Below are 20,363 nucleotides of genomic sequence, written 5' to 3' on the forward strand. Positions count from 1 at the left end.
CTGAAGAGCGGAGGGCGTGCCTGCGGTACTGATATGGACAGTAATAGTGGCGGCGGAGTACGAGGGGAGGGGGAGACGGTGCGCTGAGTGGCATCAGGGGTGGAGTCGGTGACGGGTGCCGTGAGCTGTGGCTCGGCAGTGGTTGGGGCAGATGCATCGGTCGTAGGAGGCAATACCGGGAGGGCCGACTTCGTGACGCTGTTGGGCGCAGCCAATATGTCAATCGGCGTAGAGTGCCACATTGGCAGCGGGAGTGGCCCATCACTACCGGGGACACTACCAGTCTGCGGTAACGACCCAAGGGTGTTGTTCCCGACGCTTCCCCTTCCCCTGGCAGTGGACTCGGCATTTGCAACCCCGATCGGCATTGGAATCCGAGACCAGTCCATGTTCAACGGAGGATCGACGCTCTGCAAAGGATCTATGAAGTATTAGCGCAAGTGGGTAATGAGTGAAGTTAGACAAGGTCACATACCGGCAGGGGAAGCGGACTGCAACACCTCATGGGGGACGTAGTGGTGACTGTGCCCTGAAGGGCCGGCGATCGGAGCTTGTGGGTTGTAGTAACCCTGGCCCGCGTTATTACCGTAAGCGTCACCTCCGTGACCAGGGAACTGAGCATTGTACAGATGGTACGGGTTCACTGCCGGAGGCTTATTAGTTATTGCCGGGTGGACATGAATACCGGACGTACTGCTCGGTATTGGGGGCCAGACGAAGGGCACGCCTTGGAATCCAGTCTGGTTTTGAGCTGCGAAATGATTTAGTTGGCATGCAGATATGAATAGAAAGTAGAATGTACCATTGAAGACGGCGGCATTGAGGGTTGCAATTTGTTGCGCCATCTCACCCATCTGCTGTTGCATCGCTCGCATGGTCGTGTGAATGTCGGGAAGAGGTGCGTGGGGGTCTGGGCGGAAATCGTGCATAGGATCGACTGGAATGCGAGTCGTCAACGGAATGTTTAGGAAGTTGAAACCTGGCGCGCTATAAGCCGACGCCAGGTTGCGAGTATCAGGACATACCAGGAGGGGGAGGCGGCAGGTTCCGGGGGTCCAATGCCGGCGAAGGTGGACGGATCCGGGGCTGCGTTTGGAGAAGTGACTTAGCCCGTCCACTTATGCGCCTCTTCTTGGCCGGTGGCTCCGAAGAGTTACGGTGACCTATGGCGGATGTGTTAGTACCGAGCTATCTGTGTGTAGATAACCGCGATCCCGGTATTCAATGTGTGCGATCCGACGACTAACTCACCGTCTTCGTCGTCGCTATTGTCGTTGTCGTTGTTGCTTGCATCGTCTTCGTCGCTCTCGTTGCCTTGTTGACGCGCCGCTAAAAAGAAAATTGGCATAAGCACCAACTACCGACCGCTGACTACCGACTGCCGACTGCCGAAGGCGATGGCGCCCGGTACTCACCGGTAACATCCGGCTTTACAGCCCTGCCGGACCTTCTTGTCCTGCGAGGTTTTGGGTAGTCCTCGGAATCCTGAGCGAGGATAAGCAGATGTTACAACGAATACCAAGATTGTGCGTACCGGATTCACCTCCTCGTCACCAGCGACCCTCTGAATCGGGGTCTTCCATTCCTCCACGTGCAAATCGAGGTGGTACTTCGGGTCGCTGATCATCATCTGCCGCGTCGCCTCTGGTAGCTCGTAGAAGTCCCAGTACCAGTCGAAGTACCAGTCGACGAGCCCCGAGTCCTGGAGACCTAACAAGAGACGGGAGAGCATTACCGGGTCAGGATACATCGCCGGGTTTGCCAACTGCACGAAGGCCCGGTATGAGCGGTATGACGCGGCACCAAGTTTACCGTGCCCGATGGGCGAGAGGTCACAGGCCGCTTTCTTGACGCGGCACCCATGGCAGTATGACCCATCGAAGATGAATATCCGGCAGTCGGTACCACCGGTCTTGCACCGCTCACACCGGAGGTGCGCATTGGGCTGGTGTGTACATGGTAAGCATAGTTGTGTATGAGACGAAGCATCTCGTACACTTACCCCGTTCTTTTGAATCACGTAAATCGGGATGCGGCCTTTGCGGTTGGGGAATGGCTCGAAGTTCTTCTCGGGGGCGACATGGTCAGGGTGAGCGGGTCGATTTACTCGCCTGACTGCCTTCTTGGGGGTCTTGTCCCCACCACTGCCGGACACCCTCTTCTCGCCATCATCGGTAGTCGTCCCAGCAGTCCGCTTCGGGTCACGACTCCTCGCCCTCTTCTTCGGCGTCAACGCCGTCTTCTTGGGCGGCTCCGGGGCCACCGATGAGGCCCGCCTTCTCTTGGACACGGGTGGCGTGGTGGGGGTGACGAAAGACACCGCCTTCTTGGCGGCCGAGCGTGTCTTTCGTACCTCTGAGCGAAGGTTAGAAAATAGGTGTGGCTATGAAAACCGACGACCACTGCACCTTTCAAAGGCTCCCCTTCACCTTTCTCACTGACGTCCTCATCGGAATTGTCGTCGTCTACGTCGGTGGTCGCCTCCACAGTTGCGCGACCCTTTCCCTTGTCACGTTTGGTGGCCTGACGGCCGTTGCTGTATATACATTGTCAGCGTGATTGTAAAGAAACGTCAAGATGATATCGCAAAAGAAGAGGTAGGACGCAATAGGAACGTACTCAGCCTTCGCAGTGCCTTTCACCACCGGGGGCACGGTGATGGTGCCAGCCTTCTTCGGAGTGCTAGCGGTCTTCGCGCTGCCGGAAGTCTTAGACGTACCGGCAGTCCTCGCAATGCCGGAAGTCTTCACAGTACCGGTGTTCGCACCGCCGGTAGTCTGGGTGGTGCCGGCAGTCGTCGCACCAAAAGCGGGCGACTTGTCAGAACCTATACATCGGTGTTCAGGATCAGCGACATAGGCGTCAAAACGTTACCGGAATAACATACCGTCGCCGGTGGCATGTTCGTGGTTTGTTGTGGCCGCCTTCGTAGATGTGGCCCCTGCACAAGCGGGTAATGAGAGAGTATAACAATGCAGCCAAGAACAGGATACTCACTGCGGTAGTACCACTGATTGACGTCCTCTTCCGGAACGAGGTGGATCTCACCGCGGTCATTACCGACCATCTCCAAGTCGAAGCCATAGCCGGCACGATTGGCTTCCTCGGTGTCGGCAATGCGGACCACCTTGAATGGCGAGGCCCTGTATCCTTTGATGCGTCGGGCCTTTTCGAACTCATAAAAGGCGCCAAGGGTGTAGCGCGGCCAAACATTGGATTTGAACTCGTCCTGGTAGTCGTAGACGATGTTGAGGGTCTTGTAAAAGTTGTCCTCCCACTCCTTGATTTTCTCCGCTGGTGTGGTGGTTGGGTCGGGGCGGTGTGGCATCGCGTAGTGGATCTCGGTAACGGCATGGCAGACCTTCAGAAGGGCGCTCTCAGATGCGTGGGTAGACATGTTCGGTGGTGGGAGAATGCGGGGAGTGCGGTGATGAGCAGGGAGGCGTGTTCGGAAGTTGGTTGGAAGTGGGAGAGTGACAGAGCAGACGCCACGTCATTCAGCCCGCTGGTTGATCGCCTAAAATTGTTGGAGATCTGTATCGGGATCAAGCCCGGTGCTAGCCCACTGCCGCCGCTCCAACCAAACCTAATTCACCCACTCTTCCTCAGTCCCACGGTTTCAACATTCCCCACTGTCTCAGCACCTCCACTGCCACTGACACAATGAAGTACAACCTCCGAATCCTAGGTGATGTTTATTCATAAATTGTTGCGAAGCCGTTCTAATCGCCCAGGTTTTGTAGTTCCATCGCTGACCAACCGTGCGTTTCGGTGATGCTGCGTGGCACACCTGTCCTGACACTGATTACAGAGACCGAAAGTAACCATAAATATCGACACATCCCCGATGTTTCATTCACAGACTGGGAGGCCAAAACGGCTCCCAAAAAACTAATTCAGCTTCTGGTTCCCTCCGTGGCTGTAACTGTATATGACCTCGTCAAGCGTGAGTTCTGCTCCGAAGTGGCTCCACGAACTTGGTCCGCCGGCAGCCCTCTCTCGTACTCAGCCGAACCACCGGTCTCCGCCGAAGAGCTCCCCCCTTGGGTTTTCTACGTCGACCACTACTCTGCTCATACATCTGTCCCATTGCCGAAGGCGCAGGACTTCCGGTCATTGCCGAGCACATTCCGCTCGGTAATTCACCCCGGTGATCGTCGCACGCGACTACCGCTGTGGCTCGTTGACCTATGGCGACAATTGCGCGACATTGACACGCACCGGCGCAACATCGTGTCTGGACTACATTGGCTGCACAGATTCCAAGAACAGAATGACCTCGACTACAACATTTTCGGAGAAGCCATCTGGCCCATCTTCCTGCGCCCGGCTTTGTTGCATCCATGGTGCGATATTTTCACATCCCTCATTACCGACCACCGCGACATCAATGACGAGGTCATGGATGCGGCAACAGCGGTCGTGAAATTCAAAGCCGACGCTCTGGGTGGAACACAACATTATTACTCCTCCCTCATTTCCCAGCTCCAGCCTGTGGATCTTGTCGACCTGTTCAGCAAACGCGCGGCTCAAGGTGACTTTACCGTGGACAGTATCATCTACATCCCATGGATTCTAGGCGACCACTGGATCTTCGCCATCATCAACATCCCCGGTCGCGATATATGCATCGGTGACACCACTCACCGGAGCGACCATGATGGCCAGCTTGAAGTCGCCAAGCGAACGATGAGCCGAATCGCTCATGCGGTAGAAGCGTCGGTCAGCCAGACTCGCACGGACTGGTATGTCCAGGAATACAAGTTTCGCTGTGGGATTCAGGACACCCCCTTCCCTTCCGGTGTTGCCATTGCCGTGACTCTGGTGGGGGCTGTGGTTGATGAGGCGAAGCCTTTGTCATCCGAACACGAGGATTCACACCGGATCGCTGTATTCTTCGAGATCCTAGAAAACCTCCCCACAGTATGCGCCCTCTGCAATATGTTTTTGACATTTCTGATGGTCTATTTTGCAGAAACATGTCGATCCCAACAGCTACCAGAAGAGTGTTTGGGAGTTGGAAGACGACCGTGATGTTTCGTCATTACCGCCCTCTACTGGCGTTGCCCCCCTCCGGTTGCCGGTCCTTACCGAACCACTCACAGTCCCCTCGACGTGTCCAGCATCACCACCGAGTCGGTCCGCTTCACCACCGGCGTTCACTCGCCAACTGGCACGTCCGCGGACGCTGGACTCCCACCCAACGGTAGTGAATGCGGCAACCCCACCACCTGCCTTCGTGCGGGCAGTTGCCCGTCCGGTCTCCCCTTCCTCCTCGTCCCCGCCAGCATTCGCACGGAGGCTCTCTACGTGGTCCTCTTCACCACCGGCGTTCACCCGCCAACTTGCGCATCCGCCAACGCCTGACTCCCGCTTGACGGCAGTGAATGCACCACCGACGCGGTCGCCTTCACCTCCTGTGTTCACCCGCCAGCTCGCACGTCCGCCAACGCCGGAATGCCGCCAATCGGTATTGAATGGGGCAACTTCACCACCGGCCTTCGTGCGGGCAGTTGCCCGTCCTCCTCCCCTCCCTCCTCCACGCCGGCATTCACGCGGGGGCTCGCTCGGCGGTCCTCTTCACCGCCGGTGTTCACCCGCCAGCTCGCACGTCCGCCAACGCCGGAATCCCGCCCAACGGTGGTGAATACGGCTACCACACCACCAGCTTTCGTGCAGGCAGTTGCCCGTCCCTCCTCCCCTCCCTCCTCCACGCCGGCATTCACTCGGGGGCTCGCTCTCCCATCCTCGTCCTCGACCAATCCGCAGACGTGGAAGTGGTACGAAGGCTCAATGGCAGAGTATATGCGCGAATTGTGGGCCCAGAGATCAAACGAAACATCACACCGCCCCGACCTGATGTTCTCTCCTGGGACGATCGTACCGCCAGCCTCGATGCCGGAGCACGCCCTTCCCACCACACCATCGTCCCCACCGCGGGGACTTTCCGTCTCCTCTTCTACGTCCTTCCCACCTACATTCACAAGGCAGCCTGCGCTCTCCCCATCGCCTTCTTCTTCCGATTCGGAATGGAGTCAGCTGCTGAAGATGGCCGACACATCCTCGCCCTCACCGCCTGTCGTCACACCCCCGGCCTTCACGTGCGAGGTTGTGCCCCCAGCAGCGTCGCCACCGGTGTTCACACGAGGTCTCGCCCGCAACACAACGCGATCCCCGAGCTCGTCCTCTCCACCGGCATTCACCCGGCAGCTGGCGGGTACCTCAATGCCTGCCTCCACATCTCTGGCCTTCACGCGCGAGCTTGTGCTCCCAGTGGCAGCACCATCATCACCGGTATTGACACGAAGCCCAACGCCGTCCTCTCCGGAACCAGAATGGAGTCGGCAGCTATTGAGCCTATTCGCACCGCAACTACCGGTGCCCGCCGCATCCTCGCCCCCGGCTTTCACTCGGCAGCTGGCGTGCTCTTCAACGCCTGTCTCCAGACTCCCGGTGGCAACCTCACCCTCGCCACCGAGTTTCTCACGAGACCTCAGTGTCCCCACCCGACCCGCCTCCCCGCCACCGGTATTCACACAAGGACTTGCGACTCCTGTAGCTGCGGCAAGTTCCCCACCAGCATTCACGCGACAGCTGGCGCAGCCTACAGTACGTCCAGATAGTGATAGCCAGATGGATGTCGACCCACAGGAGACAGTCGCGCCTCCCGCATACCGACGGGTGTTGACACACATAGCCAACCATGACTGCAGACCGTGAGTTGGGGCATAGATAGCAGGTCATTCGAAATCCTTTCTTGCTGAGTATAAAATTCGTAATTATGCTTTCGTAGTATGTAACACCACTATTGTATTTTGCTCTCTACTCGTGGTTTGAACACGACAACCTATACGTTACGCTATGTCACCGCAAGCCCTTAGCAATACCGAGATCACCACCGGAATGTCTATGCATTACCGCTGTTCCAGTGTGTGCGGGCTGAAGGAGCCTCGTACGACCGTCTCGGACGGGGTACATGCTGGTACGAGCTCCGGCAGTGTGTGCATCGCCGCGGGGTAACCACCGCACGTATGGCCGTAAAACAAGACATTCCGTGCTCAGAACATCTGTGGCTACGTACTACATCCATCACCGCAATTCCGGTGCGTGCCGGCTGAGGGAGCTCGTACGACCGTCTCAGACGGGGTACATGCTCGTACGAGCTCCGGCAGTGTTTTCGTCGCCGCGCGGTAACCACGGCGCGCATCAGGAAAACCCCAAAATGCGAATTAGCGCTAACAGCGCGAAATTAGTCCTAATGGCTCGTCTAATCGGGCTAACAGAATTGGGGGATCTAGTCGCAACTAATGCATGATAGTTGAGTACTAGCAGTACAGTCGATCATCTATTCTCAATAATTCTAGCGGCTCTCTCACTAATTGGTGTAATTCACTGGTATCCGATCTCCCATGTCACTAATTCGAACGTCACACAGATATATTGCAGCTAATTAGAGTAACATTGAAAGGACGACATAGGGGCCCATATGGATGACGCCGTAGACGCAACACACAGGCAGAACAGGCAACACAGGTGAGGTGGGCAATATGGGGGCGACGGGGGCGGGGGTGATGCAAACACGGGGCCGAGACGGGGGTGGGGTGGGTGACGCAGACACGAGCGACACGAGCCAGGCGAGGGCAACGTGGGTGACGCGTGGGCGATGTTGATGAGGGTGCGATGTGGGTGAGACGTGGACGACGCGCGGGCGAGGCGACGAGACGTGGGTGAACGCAAGCGTGGTGACGACACGTAGGCAGACAAGGGCGAGGTAGTGACGCGAGGGCGAGACGGACGACGCAGGGCGAGATGTGGACGATGCGGGGGCGACACAGACGTTGATGCAGAGGCGGCGCAGGAGATACGGGCGACGTGGCGACGACACGTGGGCAACGCGGGCGTGGTGGGTGAAGAGAGCGACACGGGGACGAATGCGGACAACGCGGGGGCGACATGGGGGTGATGAGAGCGCGGTGGGTGATAGGCGAGGCAGATGAAGTTGGCGATCAGGCGACGTAAGGGCGAGACAAGGGCAACGTGAGCTAGAGCGAGACGGTCAAATGGAGGTGGGTGACTCCTGTGGCGAACAAGACAGAGACGGAATGGATACTCACCGAGAAAAACAGGCTGAACGTCGGCGTCGCAGGCGGGAGCTTGCTTCCCGCTTATGTCGGCGCGACAGCGCTTGAATACGCGTATCCTGTGAGTTTTGAGTCCTGGCTCGTAATCGATGGGATGGAGAGTGATAAGAGAGGGCTGTGAGTCGTGCCATCGGTGATGCGGGTGCGCGGGTGACGCGGACGAGGTGGGCGAGGTGGCAACGCGGGTGAGCAGGGCGAGGACAACGCAGCGGACAAGGTGGGTGACAAGGTGGGTGACGTGGGCGACGTGGGAGGCGAGGGAAAGACCGGCGAGGTGAGTGATGCGGGCAAGGGCGAGACGGGCGAGGGCGAGACGGGCGAGAGGAGTGGGGAGAGGTGAGGACGATGAGGACGACGATGTTGCTGGCAGAGCCAGTGCCAAGCGCTGGAGTCCACGCGACACGCGTCGATTCCCACGTGTCTGGGGCTGCCAGCACGTCGTCCTTCCCTTCGTCGTCTCCCCTGCAGCTGACACCAAGCTCGTCTTCCCCGTCCTCCACATCCCGGCCCCCTTCGTCTCCCCAGCCCGTATTCTGCGCCCTTCGTCTCAACCTCCTGACCCACAATCTGCGACGACGTCTGTGGTCACGCCCCGCCCCGGTGAGTCCCCCGCTCCACCCTCTTGCGCTTCCTACCTCGCCCACCAGCTCCCCAGGTCCTGCCTGCGCCATCATCCCCATCCCCACAACGAGCACGTCCCAATAGACATGCTCGGGACGCTCGTTCCCAAAGTGACCGTGGGACGCCGTCGTTATCCCCCGCCTGCCGCAACGCTGTTCGCCTGTGCTTGCCCCGTATGCAACCCTGGTGCGCGGTCTCCTCGTCTCGAGTGGGCCGCGAAGGAGAAAGAGGCCTGCACCGCGGCGGTCACGCGCGTGAAGGTTCATGCCCTCGGACGACAGGGTACGGAGGAGGGCACAACCTCAGTGCTCAGAGGTAAGCCTTTCCCATCTCGCCTGCTCTGCGCTCGCCCGCTCATGCATTCTTGCCCGTGTCTCCCAAGTCGCCCGCGTCCGCCTTGTGCGCCTTGCCTGCACTGCCCGTGTCGCCCACCTGGCCCGCGCTGCCCACCTCGTCCTCGCTCTGGCCCGTGTCTCTCTCATCTGCTCGCTCTCGTTCTTGCTCGTCTCGCTCTCATTCACCTTGCCCCCGCGTCACCCACGTCGCTCTTGCCCGTCTCCCCTAATGCGCGCCACCAACCTCCGCCGCCTCGCCCTCGCCCGTCTCGCCCTTGCCTGCGTCACTCGCCTCACTGGTCTTTCCCTCGCTTCCCGCGTCGCCCTCGCCACCCACCTTGACCTCGCATGCCTCGTGTCAGCATCACCACCTGGTCAGCGTCGCCCGCCTTACCCTGTCTAACCCCCGCGTCGCCGTCATTTCTTCCCCATATCGCCTGCGTCGCCTATCTTGCCCGTTGCCCGCGTCTTGCCCCCCATGTCGCCACATCACCTGCGTTCACCCCCGCGTCGCTTGCGCTGCGTCGCCCGGCGCCTCGTCTGGCGTGTCGTCCATCTGCTCCCGCATCGCCCGTGTTCACCCACGTCTCGTCCCCGCATGGCGCTTTGCCCACCTCGTCCGTCGTGCCCGCGTCACCATAGCATAGTACTTATATCTCTACATTTAAATATATCTGCTTTGAGCTCTCCAAATCTGTGACTACCTGTGTGCTTATTGTCTCTAAAGTTCGTCTAATTGCGTGTCTAAGGGTGATAATCACCACTAATGTCTGCCCAATGTGTGTCTAATTCCCCACTACATGCCCAGATACCCGGAGTAGCACATGGCTAATTGTCGAGCTATTCTGTCTAATGGTCCGAATTCGCAGGGGACCGATCTAATTAGACACTAATCGATAATCCGCACTAATGGCTGATAATCAACTAAATTAGTGCCATTAGTGCGAATTCGCACTTTGGGGTTTTCCTGATGCGCACGGCCGTAAAACATCAAGTTTTGTTCGCAGAACGTCCGTGGATATCTACTACACTCATTACCTGTATTCTAATATGTGCGGCCCGAAGGAGCCTCGTACGACCGTCACTGACGGGCTACATGACCGGACCTCGTACGACCGTCACCGACGGGCTACACGACCGGAGCTCGTACGAGCTCGTATGGCCATTACCGACGGCAACATGACGGGGTCGTACCGCCGTTACCGACGGCTACAGAGGGGGAAGGGGGTCGTCGCCGCGCTTGAAATCAAAGTCGACGATGCCGGCGGCGTGATCGCGCTCAAGCTTGCGTGCAGCGGCGATGCGAGCAGCGAAGACGCTGGAGTGGATGCGGGCGAGGTCGTCTTGACGTCGTGCAAGTGAGCGAGCGCGCGAGGCGATAAGCTCTTCGGTCGACTGGAGCCCGGTCGGAGGCGGCGCGAGGTACGTGGCTTCGACGAAGTCGAGAGGGAGGACGGGATGGCAGCCGGTCGCGGCGAAGTAGGGTGAGCATCCGAGGTGTCGGCGTGTGGTGATGCGGTCGGCCCAAAGGACGTGCGGGACGAAGAGCGGCCACTTGGAGGCGTCGCCGTCGGCAGCCTTGAAGAGTGCTTGCCGGACGTCGAAGTGCGGTCGTTCCACGATGCCGTTTGCGCGCGAATTGTAGCCCGAAATGCGGACGTGCCGGACGCCGTACTTGTTGCTGAGGTGCGTGAGCGCGGCGATCCAAGGCGTACCATTGTCCGTGACGATCTCCGCGAGAGCGCCCCACCTGCAGAGGATGTCTTGAAACAGCCAGTCCGCGATGGCGCTGCCAAGTTCGCGGCGGAGGGCGCGGCCTTCAGCGAAGCCCGTAAGTGCGCAGCGAGCGTGGACGAAGTACTTGAAGCCGCGCGCCGGGGGAAGGTGCATAGAGTCGGCGTGAACGCGAAGAAAGGGGGCAGCGGGGGGACGAGGAATGGTCGGCGGAGGGAGGACTTGACGCAGTTGTCGCGTCTGACAGATGTGGCACGTCTTGACGAACCACGCAACGTCGGCTTGCATGTGAGGCCACCAAAAGCGCAGGACGACGAGTGCGGTGGTCGCGTAGGTGCCCTTGTGCGCGGCATCTTCATGGGCCTGCTGGAGGATGCGCAGCCGCGAGCGCGGCCAGACGACGAGGCGGTCACCGACTGCGAGCGCACGGCGCCAGAGACAACCTTCGCTGATGTAAAAGCGCGTCGCAAAGCGGTGGAACGCGGTGAAGGCGTCGTCGGAGAGGTCTTCGGGGCGGACGAGCTCGGAGAGGTAGTACCAGACGCGGACGACGCGGTCGTCCTCGGCGAGCGCTGCGGGCGAGCGCGGGATGGTAGAGACCATGTCGGCGCTGGAGGGCGCGCTGGCGATGTCGGTCGTGAAGACGTCAAAGAGCGTGGAGGGAGGGGATGCTGACGCGAAGGCTTCGAGCTCGCGCGCAAGAAGGGCGGGGTCAACGTTGATGTGGTGCAAGCACCCGTTGAGACGGTCGATCCAGTCGTTGTCGTCGTCTTCTTCGGCTGGTTCATCCCCGTCCTGGCGGTGGCGGCGTGAGAGCCCATCGGGCCCGTGCATAACACCAGGTACGTGTACGAGGGTGAAATGGAACGTGAGTATCGCGACAATCCAGCGGTTGATAGCGGCACTGGGCGACTCATCGGGATTGTTCAACATCCCCTGGATGTACCGCGCGTCGACCTCGACGATGAAGCCGCGGAGACCGAGCACGACGCGCTTGCACTGCTTGAGCGCACGGTAGAGTCCGTAGAGTTCGAGCTTCGCCTGCGAGTACGCTGCTTCGCGGTCGTTGAGTGAGATCGACCCGAACTTGGCGATGTATCAGCGGGATGGGTCGTTGGGGTCGCACTGGGAGATGATGTACCCCACGGCGATGTGTGAGGTGTCGACCGCGAGGATGACGATTGCCGGTGAGTCGTAGTCGATGGGGCGAAGTGCGGGGGAGCGAATGAGGGCGTCCTTGAGGTCGTGCTGCGCGTTCTGCTGGTCTGGTCCCCACGTGAAGGCGGCGCCCTTGCGCGTGAGCTGCGTGAGTGGCCAGGCACGTCGCGCGAAGTTATGAATGAAGACGCGGGCAACGCCAACTGTACCCAGAAACGCGCGGACGTCGGAGAGGTCGCGGCAAGGTCCCCAATTGATGACTTTGTCGTAGTTGCCGGGCTCGGGGATGCGTCCTTCTGGTGTGCAGCGATGGCCGACTGCCGTGAACTCGCGGGCTATGAGGACGGACTTGGGGCCAGAGAACGTCGCGCCGACGTATTCAATGCGCTGGATGACCCGGTCGGTGTTGACGAGGTGTTCCCAGACGAAGTGCCGGATGCCAGGGTTGTCGGGGTGCGTGCGGAAGGAACCATTGGCGAGCTTGTACTCGGTCTTGCTGCCGCGCATGGGGACGTCGTCGATGAATGGAATGGTGACGTGGGGGATCTCTGGCTGGAGCGCATAGCAGACGTCTTCGTGGAAGATCGGGACGGAATTTGTCCAGCCCATGGGTAAGGTGACGAGTCGGCGCGCACCGAAGGGCGTCTGGAAGGTCGTGAGGTCGCGCGAGCTTTCGGCGATCTTGCGCTCGTCGTACCCGACATAGAGGTCGAGCGCGCCTCCGCAGGCACGGCCGGCGAAGTGCTCCGCGATCTGCTCGGTGAATGGGGGGACGCCGGAATGTGCGATCGTGACCGTGTTAAGGGGTTCGAGTGAGTGCACGAGGCGGAGGGACTTTCCGTCCTTCTTGACGACGCAGAACCAACGCGAGCGATACGAGGAGTTGGATGGTTCGTACACACCTGCGTCCTCCTTCGCGCGTATGATGTCGCAGATCTGGTTGAACAGCCCGGGCGGAATGGGGATGTTGCGCTGTACCCATGGCTTGTGCGCGATGACGGGGATCTGGACGGGTGGGAAGAAGTCCTCACGGAAGGAGCCGCGCTCGGAGTCTTGCCACGCGAAGGCTTTGTCGTGCTTCATGTAGAGCGCGTGGAGCAGCTTGCGTTCGGTCGGCCATAGGAAATCGCCGCCGTGGAGTTTGTCGACGATGTCGCGGCGCTCCGCGGTGTAGCGTCCGGTAGGCTGGAAGTCGGGTGGGTGCGCGGGCAGTGGCGCAAGGTGTTCGAGTGGGTCGCCGACGATGTTGCGCACGATGCGGAACTGGTCCGGTAGCGGCGCGAGCACGGGGCGTGTTTTGAGTGCGACAGGCTTGTACTTTTTCCTTGTCTTCTTCTTGGTCGTTTCTTGTGCGGCGAGGAAAGCGGGAGTGGCGGTGCTGGAGTTGTCGGGAGAGGCGGGGCTATCTGGGGAAGAGGAGAAGTTGCGGGGGAGATGTGTGAAGACTGGGGAAGACGGGGAGAGAACAGTGTTCTGGATATGGGAATGGATAGTGAAGGATGGCAACGTCGTGGGAGGCGCGGACGCAGGATTAGGTAAGGAAGGCGAGATGGGATAGGAGAGATTGAGTGGGGAAGCGGACGCGTGTACAAAGGAAGAAGCGGACTGAGACGTGGGTGCAATGTCGGATGCAAGGTATGGGAAAGAGGGGTCTATTAGCGAATCAGTATTCAGAAGGGAAGGGGCACATGCGGAGAGATATAGTAGAGAGACATCGGAAGGAGAGAAGGAGGGTTCGAGCGTGGAGAAAGCGTCAATGCGGGCGGAGAGAGGGAGGCCGGGAGAAGAGGAAATGAGAAGTGCGACGTCTCCTCGGCTGAACGCCAAATCATCGACAGCTACTGAAAATCCGATTCAGGGGACGAGGGAACGGAGGTCGGAGGGCGCGAAAGGAAGGATGGAGGCGAACGTGGGGCCGTAGGCACAGTACATACGAGATCGGAGTTGGGGTCGCGGAGCGTGATGGTTTGCGTGCCGTCGGGGTTGGAGCGTATGACGCTGGAGGTGAGGAGTTCGAAAGGTCGCCCGAGGAGGACGTCGTATGCGGGCGAGCGGATCACATGGAACTGTAAGTAGACCGTGATAGAACCAAAGCGTACCGCGACGTTGCGCGCGAGACCGAGCGACGCGTCGGTAGCTCCGTTTGCGCTCTGCATGTGTAGGATGACGCGGGGGTCGTATGCGAGGCCGAGGTGGTGACAGACTCCCTCCAACATGGAGACGATGCTGGAGCCGCTGTCGTGGATGCACGAGATGTCGACCTTGTTGAGGAAGGTGCCCGTGATGGCGCGGATCGAGGCCGACTCGAGCACGACGCGAATGGGCTCGGGCTCTTCGCCAGGTGGGAGTGACTTGAGGTACATCTCCACCGGGTCCGGGATGACGAGAGCGCCGATGGGGGGATCGTCCTCCTGCGCGAGCTGTGAGAACAACCCTGGCATGTCGTGAGTGAGCGCATCGCGCGTGGATGCCATCAGTGTGTCGTTGGTGTCGACCGGAGGTGTGAGGACATTGTCCGTCGTCTCGGCGGTGAGCACCGGCTCCACAGGCGCACGTCGAACGGTGCAGAGCTCACGCGTGGCAGCACAGAACTCGGGGGACATGGACAGCAGTTCTTCGCGCGTGACCATGACAGGTTGGTCGAGACACCGCTTGAAGACGTTGGCGACGTGCTGGGAGTTGTAGACCGGAGGGCGTGCACGATAAGCGGGGTCGGGCTTCTTGCTGAAGGGATGCGCGGGTTTCTGCGGTGTCGCGAAATTGCGCTGAGTCGGCGGCTGGTAGGTGGCGTCGCGTGCGATGGCGAATGGGTGTTCCACACGGGGAACTAGTGCCTTGCTTACCGCCTCAGGCTTGTGCATGCTTGTGGGGGCAAACGCGCTGCTCGGCTCGGTGCTCGAGGTCGCGGCGGCGGCGGGTGGAGCATCTTCGTCCGGGACCTCCTCGATGGTCGCGCGTGGGACTGCAGGGCCACGCTCAGGCTCGGGCGAGTCAAAGCGGACTGCACGACGCCGAGCACGCTCCTCGCGAGCTTCCGTGGTGTTGGCTGCCTCGGCGGTTTTCTGCCTTGCTGCTCGCTGTCGTTCAAGCGCGTACAACTCCTGTTTGCGGCTCTGGATCTGTTGCTCCAGGTCGAGCTCGTAGAAGTTGTCGTAGTGCGATATAGGCGGTGGGGCAGTGGCGACTGGTGTGCGCGGCTCGAAGAGAAGCTGCTGTGCTGTCCCGGGACCACGTGCGTCCGGATAGGCTTGGTGGTAGGCCTTGACTCGGTCGCGCAGGGTATTGCCGGTGAATGCATTGGGGACGAACGAACCCGACGGAAGGACCACGTTGCCTTCCTCGTTGCGGCGTACCAAGCCGGCTGTCGTGTCCGTGGTGACAAGTGGGCATGCGCGGATCGGATGGGACGGGTCGCCACAGTAGATGCAGGTGCGTGGGCCGGCGACTCGAGGCTGGGTTGGGGCTAGTGTCATATGCGGCGGCAGATCACGAGGGTTTCGGCTGAGCGCGGCCATGAGCGTGGTAGTGAGCGTCTCCATAGCCATTGTGAACTCGGATTTAATGACAGGGGTAACCGCAGTGGCCTTTACTTGCGCGTGTGAGCTGCCTGCGATGGTCCCAACGAGCGTTGCTTCTATGGCGTGGTGCGTGGCTTCCGTGACGTCACTAATGGAGTAGGGATCGCGGGGGTAGAGGACTGTGGGTTTGACGACACGGAGACGTTCGAGGACAGTGGCGCGCAGGGCGGGAGGCAATCCGAGAAGGAAGATTCGGTCGTGTTCGTGTTCCTGGAGCTGCTTGCCCACGATGAGGAAGTCCGCAATGTCCCGGAAGCGACGGCTGAACGCGTTGAACGTGCTGACGGCGTCCATGGCTTTGTTCGCTGCCGCGTCGACGTGGATCTCCAGGTCGCGTCGACTGAATAGTCCGATCCCGTTTTCGCCGACGTATTCTTTAGTTACCGCCTGTTTGAACTCGTCGAACGTCTGGGCTACGTCGGTGTATTCGGGGAAAGAGCGCCATATGGTCTTCTCCGAGTCGGGGGCGTATCGGACTGCGTGTTTCTTCCGTAACTCGTCGTCTGTGATACGAGCTTCGTCGAGGCAGAACTCCAGATCGTCAAAGAAACCGAGGATGGTGCGCGGATCACCCTCCGGATCGAATGATGGGGCTCCGGCGGCTCCGCGGGCGGGCATGCGATAAGTCATGATGAAAGGACGTGGAAGGACTAGCGGAGGCGGGGGTGGCGGTGTCGGAGCAGTTGGGATCTCGGGGGACGGAGGCGGAAGGTAGAAGGCGAGGCGGAAGAGGTCTAGGAGTTCTTCGTCGCGGTTTGCAAAGCTAGATGCTTCTGAAGGTGGGGGCGCGTTGGGGGTAACAGATCGGTAGACAGGGGATAGAAGTGGGGATATTCGCGGTGATGGGTCTGGAGACTCGAAGCGGGAAGACGTCGGGGATGATCCGGTAGACTCGGATCGGCGCGGGTTTCGGGGGTTGTTCCAGTCGACGAGCCGAAGGCGGAAAGGTTCGCGATCCGTGGTGGAGAGTATGGACCGCCGTTTGAGGGCGTAATGCAAGAGAGGGGGGTGTGTAGAAGAAGGTACTCGCCGGCTCAGAGGCCTACTGAAAGGACTTTAAATCCAACCCTCGCGGTGGGCTCCAGATGATGTGATGTGAACTCCGGTAAGAGTCGACAGGGGGTGAGGGCTGAGGTCGAGTCCGCGTAGGCGTGAAGCGCGGGAAGTCGGTAGAGGGGACGAGCACCGGGGGACAGAACGTCCGAGGGTGTCGCGGAGGAGGAAGGGGACGGAGTGCGCGAACGCGGAGGAGAGGAGAGGAGGACAAGCGAAGAGACGATAGACGCGGACGAGGGGGGCGCGCACGGGCGCTACGAAGGCGATGGGCGACGGGCGATGTGCGACGGGCGATGTGCGACGGGCGATGTACGACGGGCGATAGGCGAGGGCGATAGTCGATAGGCGGCGTGTGCGATGACGATGGGCGACGAAGACGAGATGAGACGAGCTGAGGTCGAGTAGAGACGAAGTCGAGAAGTGAGCACACAATGCACGCACAGAAATGCGAGGAAAAGGAACTGGATAACACTGAGCGCGAGTCGAGTCTAAATACATGCGAATGCGGCCTGCGCGAGAGCGTGACTACGACCGAAACGAACACCCAAAACATATCTACGAGTCGGAGTGTCATGGCGAGCAGCTGAAGATGTCCGGAAATAAGGGAAACAAGTGGCGGAGCGGGGCAACGAGTGTGGCTGACCGTGGCGGCCGTGGAATGAGGGATACGGGGGGACGAAAAGGGGAAGAAACGTGTGTGGGTGGGTAGCTAACTATGAAGCGGAGCGATCGCGAGGGTCGGTGTGGCGTACCGTAGGGATGAGGGACGAGGATGCACGGGACGAGGATGTACCGTGCGTGAGGGCGCGGAGCTCGCGCGGGCGTCTGACGGACGCGTGCACGTACCAGCGGCGGTGGATGCACATCACCGGACTTTCACTTGCAGTGTTCCCAGTCTACCCAACGGGCTGGGAGAAAAGGATAACACAGCTCTCCACAACCGACACTGCGCTCGGCGCTGCACTGGCCATGGTCCGTACATGCTGATATGATCCGTCTCGCACGAATGTGCAGTCGCGGCGGTTGGGGCTTCTTCACCTGGGCCCAGGTCGGACATACGAAGGACGTAGAAGTGTTCTCGGCGTGGTGCACCTATACCCGTCGCAGTTTGGAATGATAGAGCCGAGGAAGTTGGCCTAGATGAGCGTACTAGGTGGTTGTGGATGGGGGGCTTGGTGTTAGAGCACGTCCCAAGAACGACGACGAGCGTTGCGTTTACATCGTCCAGAGGCTTGCAGTTGAAATAAAGGGAGACGTCTCCGGTGGAATAGGGCGACGGCAGGATGCTTGCGCCGCCGTCGAAGAAGATGTACTGCTCTCGGAGCTCGAGGAAATTGCGAAAGGTGAGGTGAAAGGGGGAGCTGGTAGTGGTGACTTCGCAGAAGCGCCTGAGCAACTCCATCCCTACTGCGGAGTCCTCGGAGAGGTCGCCGGTGTACGGTGGGAGGGCTACAACGCGCAGGTAGGCCATCTTCCAGCCATTCGAGGCGATCGCTGCGCTTGGTTCATCCATGCGCACAACGGGTTCCTCTGCGGGCTGGTATAGCAGAGTAGCAGCGCCAGCGACGAGCTTGTCGTCCACCCTTTCGAGCAAGAGGAAGAGGGGGCTGGGATCTCTGCAGAATAAGTCGACGAGGAGGGATCTATCTGTGTCATCCAGAGCTAGAACGGCCGCGTGGAGCTCGATCCCATCTGCCGACATGGAGAACGTGGGAGCGCAGAGTTCTGCGGTCGCGCTCGCAATCGAGCCGTGCTAAAGTAGTCGTCAATATCGTACAGCGTACTAGAATAGCATCCATACCAGCGTACCTCATTTCGTCCCCTCCGTGAGCGCGCACACGGGTCGTAGAGCATCTGAGGGTTGGGCCTGGATGCTGTGCGAAAAGTCGGTGAAGGATTGAGGGGGAGAAGATGACGACGTGTCCGGCTTTGGGGCTCTCTACGGAGGCGTGATTTGAGGTCTTCTAACCCAGCCACGTATTGTCGTTTTCCCAAGAGAATGATGGAAGGATCCCGCGAGGCTTTCAAGATTTCCATGAGGAACCGGCAGAATGCGTGCCGTCCTTCGCCGTAGAGCGTCGGCATATTGACCCCGAAAAGCCCAAAGAGGCTGTAGGCAGCGTCTTCGGGCCTCGTGGTTTTCCGATGCGCCGCCCAGGATATGCGTGTCGCGATACTGGCGTCGGTGAACGGGCTCTCGAAGCGGAGGACTGCCGCGGAGATTCCGGTTGCTTCTTCCAGGCGATCGGCGAGCTCGTACTTGGTGCCTAGACAGATCCACTCCTTTGAATAGAACATGAGGACGCGGGACGCGATGAGCTCTTGGAGAGTCCAGCCCCGCCAGTGCCAGCGGCTTCTTTGGAAGGCGAACCACATGTCGTCCGATGGATCAGTCTCGGAGTATTGGACGTCGCTGAGGTAAACGTAGCAGATGGTAGAGAGGGCGTAGTAGCGGAACATGGAATTGATGCCTTCCGAGAGCTCGGCACTGCTCTCCTTATTGATACAGCACGTGTCGACCCAGGCGTATTCGTACCCGTGCTCTTCGGCGAGCTCAAGGAATGATCGAATTTTTGGAGTGAGGTGATCGCGTGGGTTGAACCATGGTGGCGACGAGCGGGATGGCTCAGCAAGTCCTTGGACGGGTGTGGGAGTAGGGCGAAACGGTATCCCGGGAACGCGTGGATCTGAATCCGTCGCATATGTCAGCGCCGATGAAGAAAGACGAGCTTCAATTGCACTGACCGGGATCGCATACAGTACCGGTTGCTCGCCTGTCTCGGCGGTTCTCGTCGGATCGATCGCGACCGACGGGGGAGGTTTCGGAACGGCGAGGAGGGCGTAGGTGTAGTGGCAACTTGAGCGTTTGCATGATTGGGGACTTCACTTTGTTGAGAGCATTTTTCAAGGTTTTCCAAGCCGCAGATTGTTTTGGAACTGCTTCGGAAATGAGAGAGCAGATGTCGTCACGGAGAACCGCTGTTTCTTCGGAGACTGCCTGGGAGACGAGAGATCGGAACTCGTCGCGGAGAATGGCCGCTTCTTCAGAGACCGCCTGGGAGATGATAGATCGGAGCTCAGCTCGGGGCAAGGGATGTTGGTCTTTCGGGGCGAAGATGCCGTTGGATTCTACATTCAGCTTTTGAACCTTTAGAAACGTGTCTGCTTTGTCCGCTTCGAGCCAGGTGTGCGACAAGATAGCATACCCTCTAGGAACTTCTTCAGGTTGGGGAAAGAAGATGAGGTCCGCGCGCGCGGTGCCCAGGAGCCACATCGCTTCTGGTACGAATATTAGCACAGGTATTTCACGCAAGGGCAAGCACGAATACCGGGTGCGAGTTGATGCGTAAGATTTGCGGGGAGTACAGACACTTCGGGAGAATAAACAAATGTGATACAGGGCATCGGAAGAGCGGACGTACGATGAGAGTATCCAAGACAGTCAATGGGTCTCCCGGTACCTGATAGCACGGAGGGCGTCGACGTCGATAGCTGGGAGGAAACGCGAGATGGATGGGAGGAGACGTGCGGTGGGTTGAGGGCGAGACGGAAGAGACTAAGTTGCAGCCTTGCGAGGGCGACCCCGGTCTCATACGCCGACCGGCGGCCGCCATGTTCCACCATGCGGAACATGGCGACATGACTTGGACATGGCATTCCCTGCCACGAACGTGTCAGGTGATATCGGGCGTGTTTGCCATTGGGCGAAGCTGACAGCCGAGACATTGCGCGCGATCGTC

General features: G+C 59.6%; 3 protein-coding genes across 3 annotated transcripts; 1 reads left to right on the forward strand and 2 right to left on the reverse strand.

The window, feature by feature from the left end:
• Positions 1-61: 61 nt before the first annotated feature.
• Positions 62-3,397, reverse strand: BXZ73DRAFT_83225 (uncharacterized protein; the record flags this gene model as incomplete). Its single annotated transcript, XM_048023883.1, has 13 exons — positions 62-421; positions 476-643; positions 695-751; positions 803-937; positions 1,026-1,163; positions 1,252-1,329; positions 1,416-1,485; positions 1,535-1,945; positions 2,003-2,355; positions 2,430-2,536; positions 2,620-2,827; positions 2,888-2,941; positions 2,998-3,397. Coding segments are annotated over 13 exons (2,539 nt in total), but the record flags the coding sequence as incomplete, so codon positions are not given.
• A 266-nt stretch (positions 3,398-3,663) lies between these two features.
• BXZ73DRAFT_108551 (uncharacterized protein) lies at positions 3,664-8,846 on the forward strand (the record flags this gene model as incomplete). Its single annotated transcript, XM_048017177.1, has 10 exons — positions 3,664-3,688; positions 3,744-3,761; positions 3,812-3,946; positions 4,010-4,923; positions 4,976-5,040; positions 5,106-5,331; positions 5,514-6,496; positions 6,560-6,609; positions 8,610-8,741; positions 8,797-8,846. The coding sequence occupies 10 exons, from the start codon at positions 3,664-3,666 to the stop codon at positions 8,844-8,846; spliced, it is 2,598 nt and encodes an 865-aa protein (XP_047871061.1).
• Positions 8,847-18,285: 9,439 nt separating this feature from the next.
• BXZ73DRAFT_57801 (heterokaryon incompatibility protein-domain-containing protein) lies at positions 18,286-19,897 on the reverse strand (the record flags this gene model as incomplete). Its single annotated transcript, XM_048021616.1, has 2 exons — positions 18,286-19,248; positions 19,757-19,897. 2 exons carry the CDS (start codon positions 19,895-19,897, stop codon positions 18,286-18,288), a joined length of 1,104 nt encoding a protein of 367 aa, XP_047871062.1.
• Between the last annotated feature and the right edge of the window lie 466 nt (positions 19,898-20,363).

The sequence above is a fragment of the Epithele typhae genome (genome assembly GCF_022376455.1).
Source record: "Epithele typhae strain CBS 203.58 chromosome Unknown BXZ73scaffold_170, whole genome shotgun sequence".
In the NCBI taxonomy this organism is placed as follows: Eukaryota; Fungi; Basidiomycota; class Agaricomycetes; order Polyporales; family Epitheliaceae; genus Epithele; species Epithele typhae.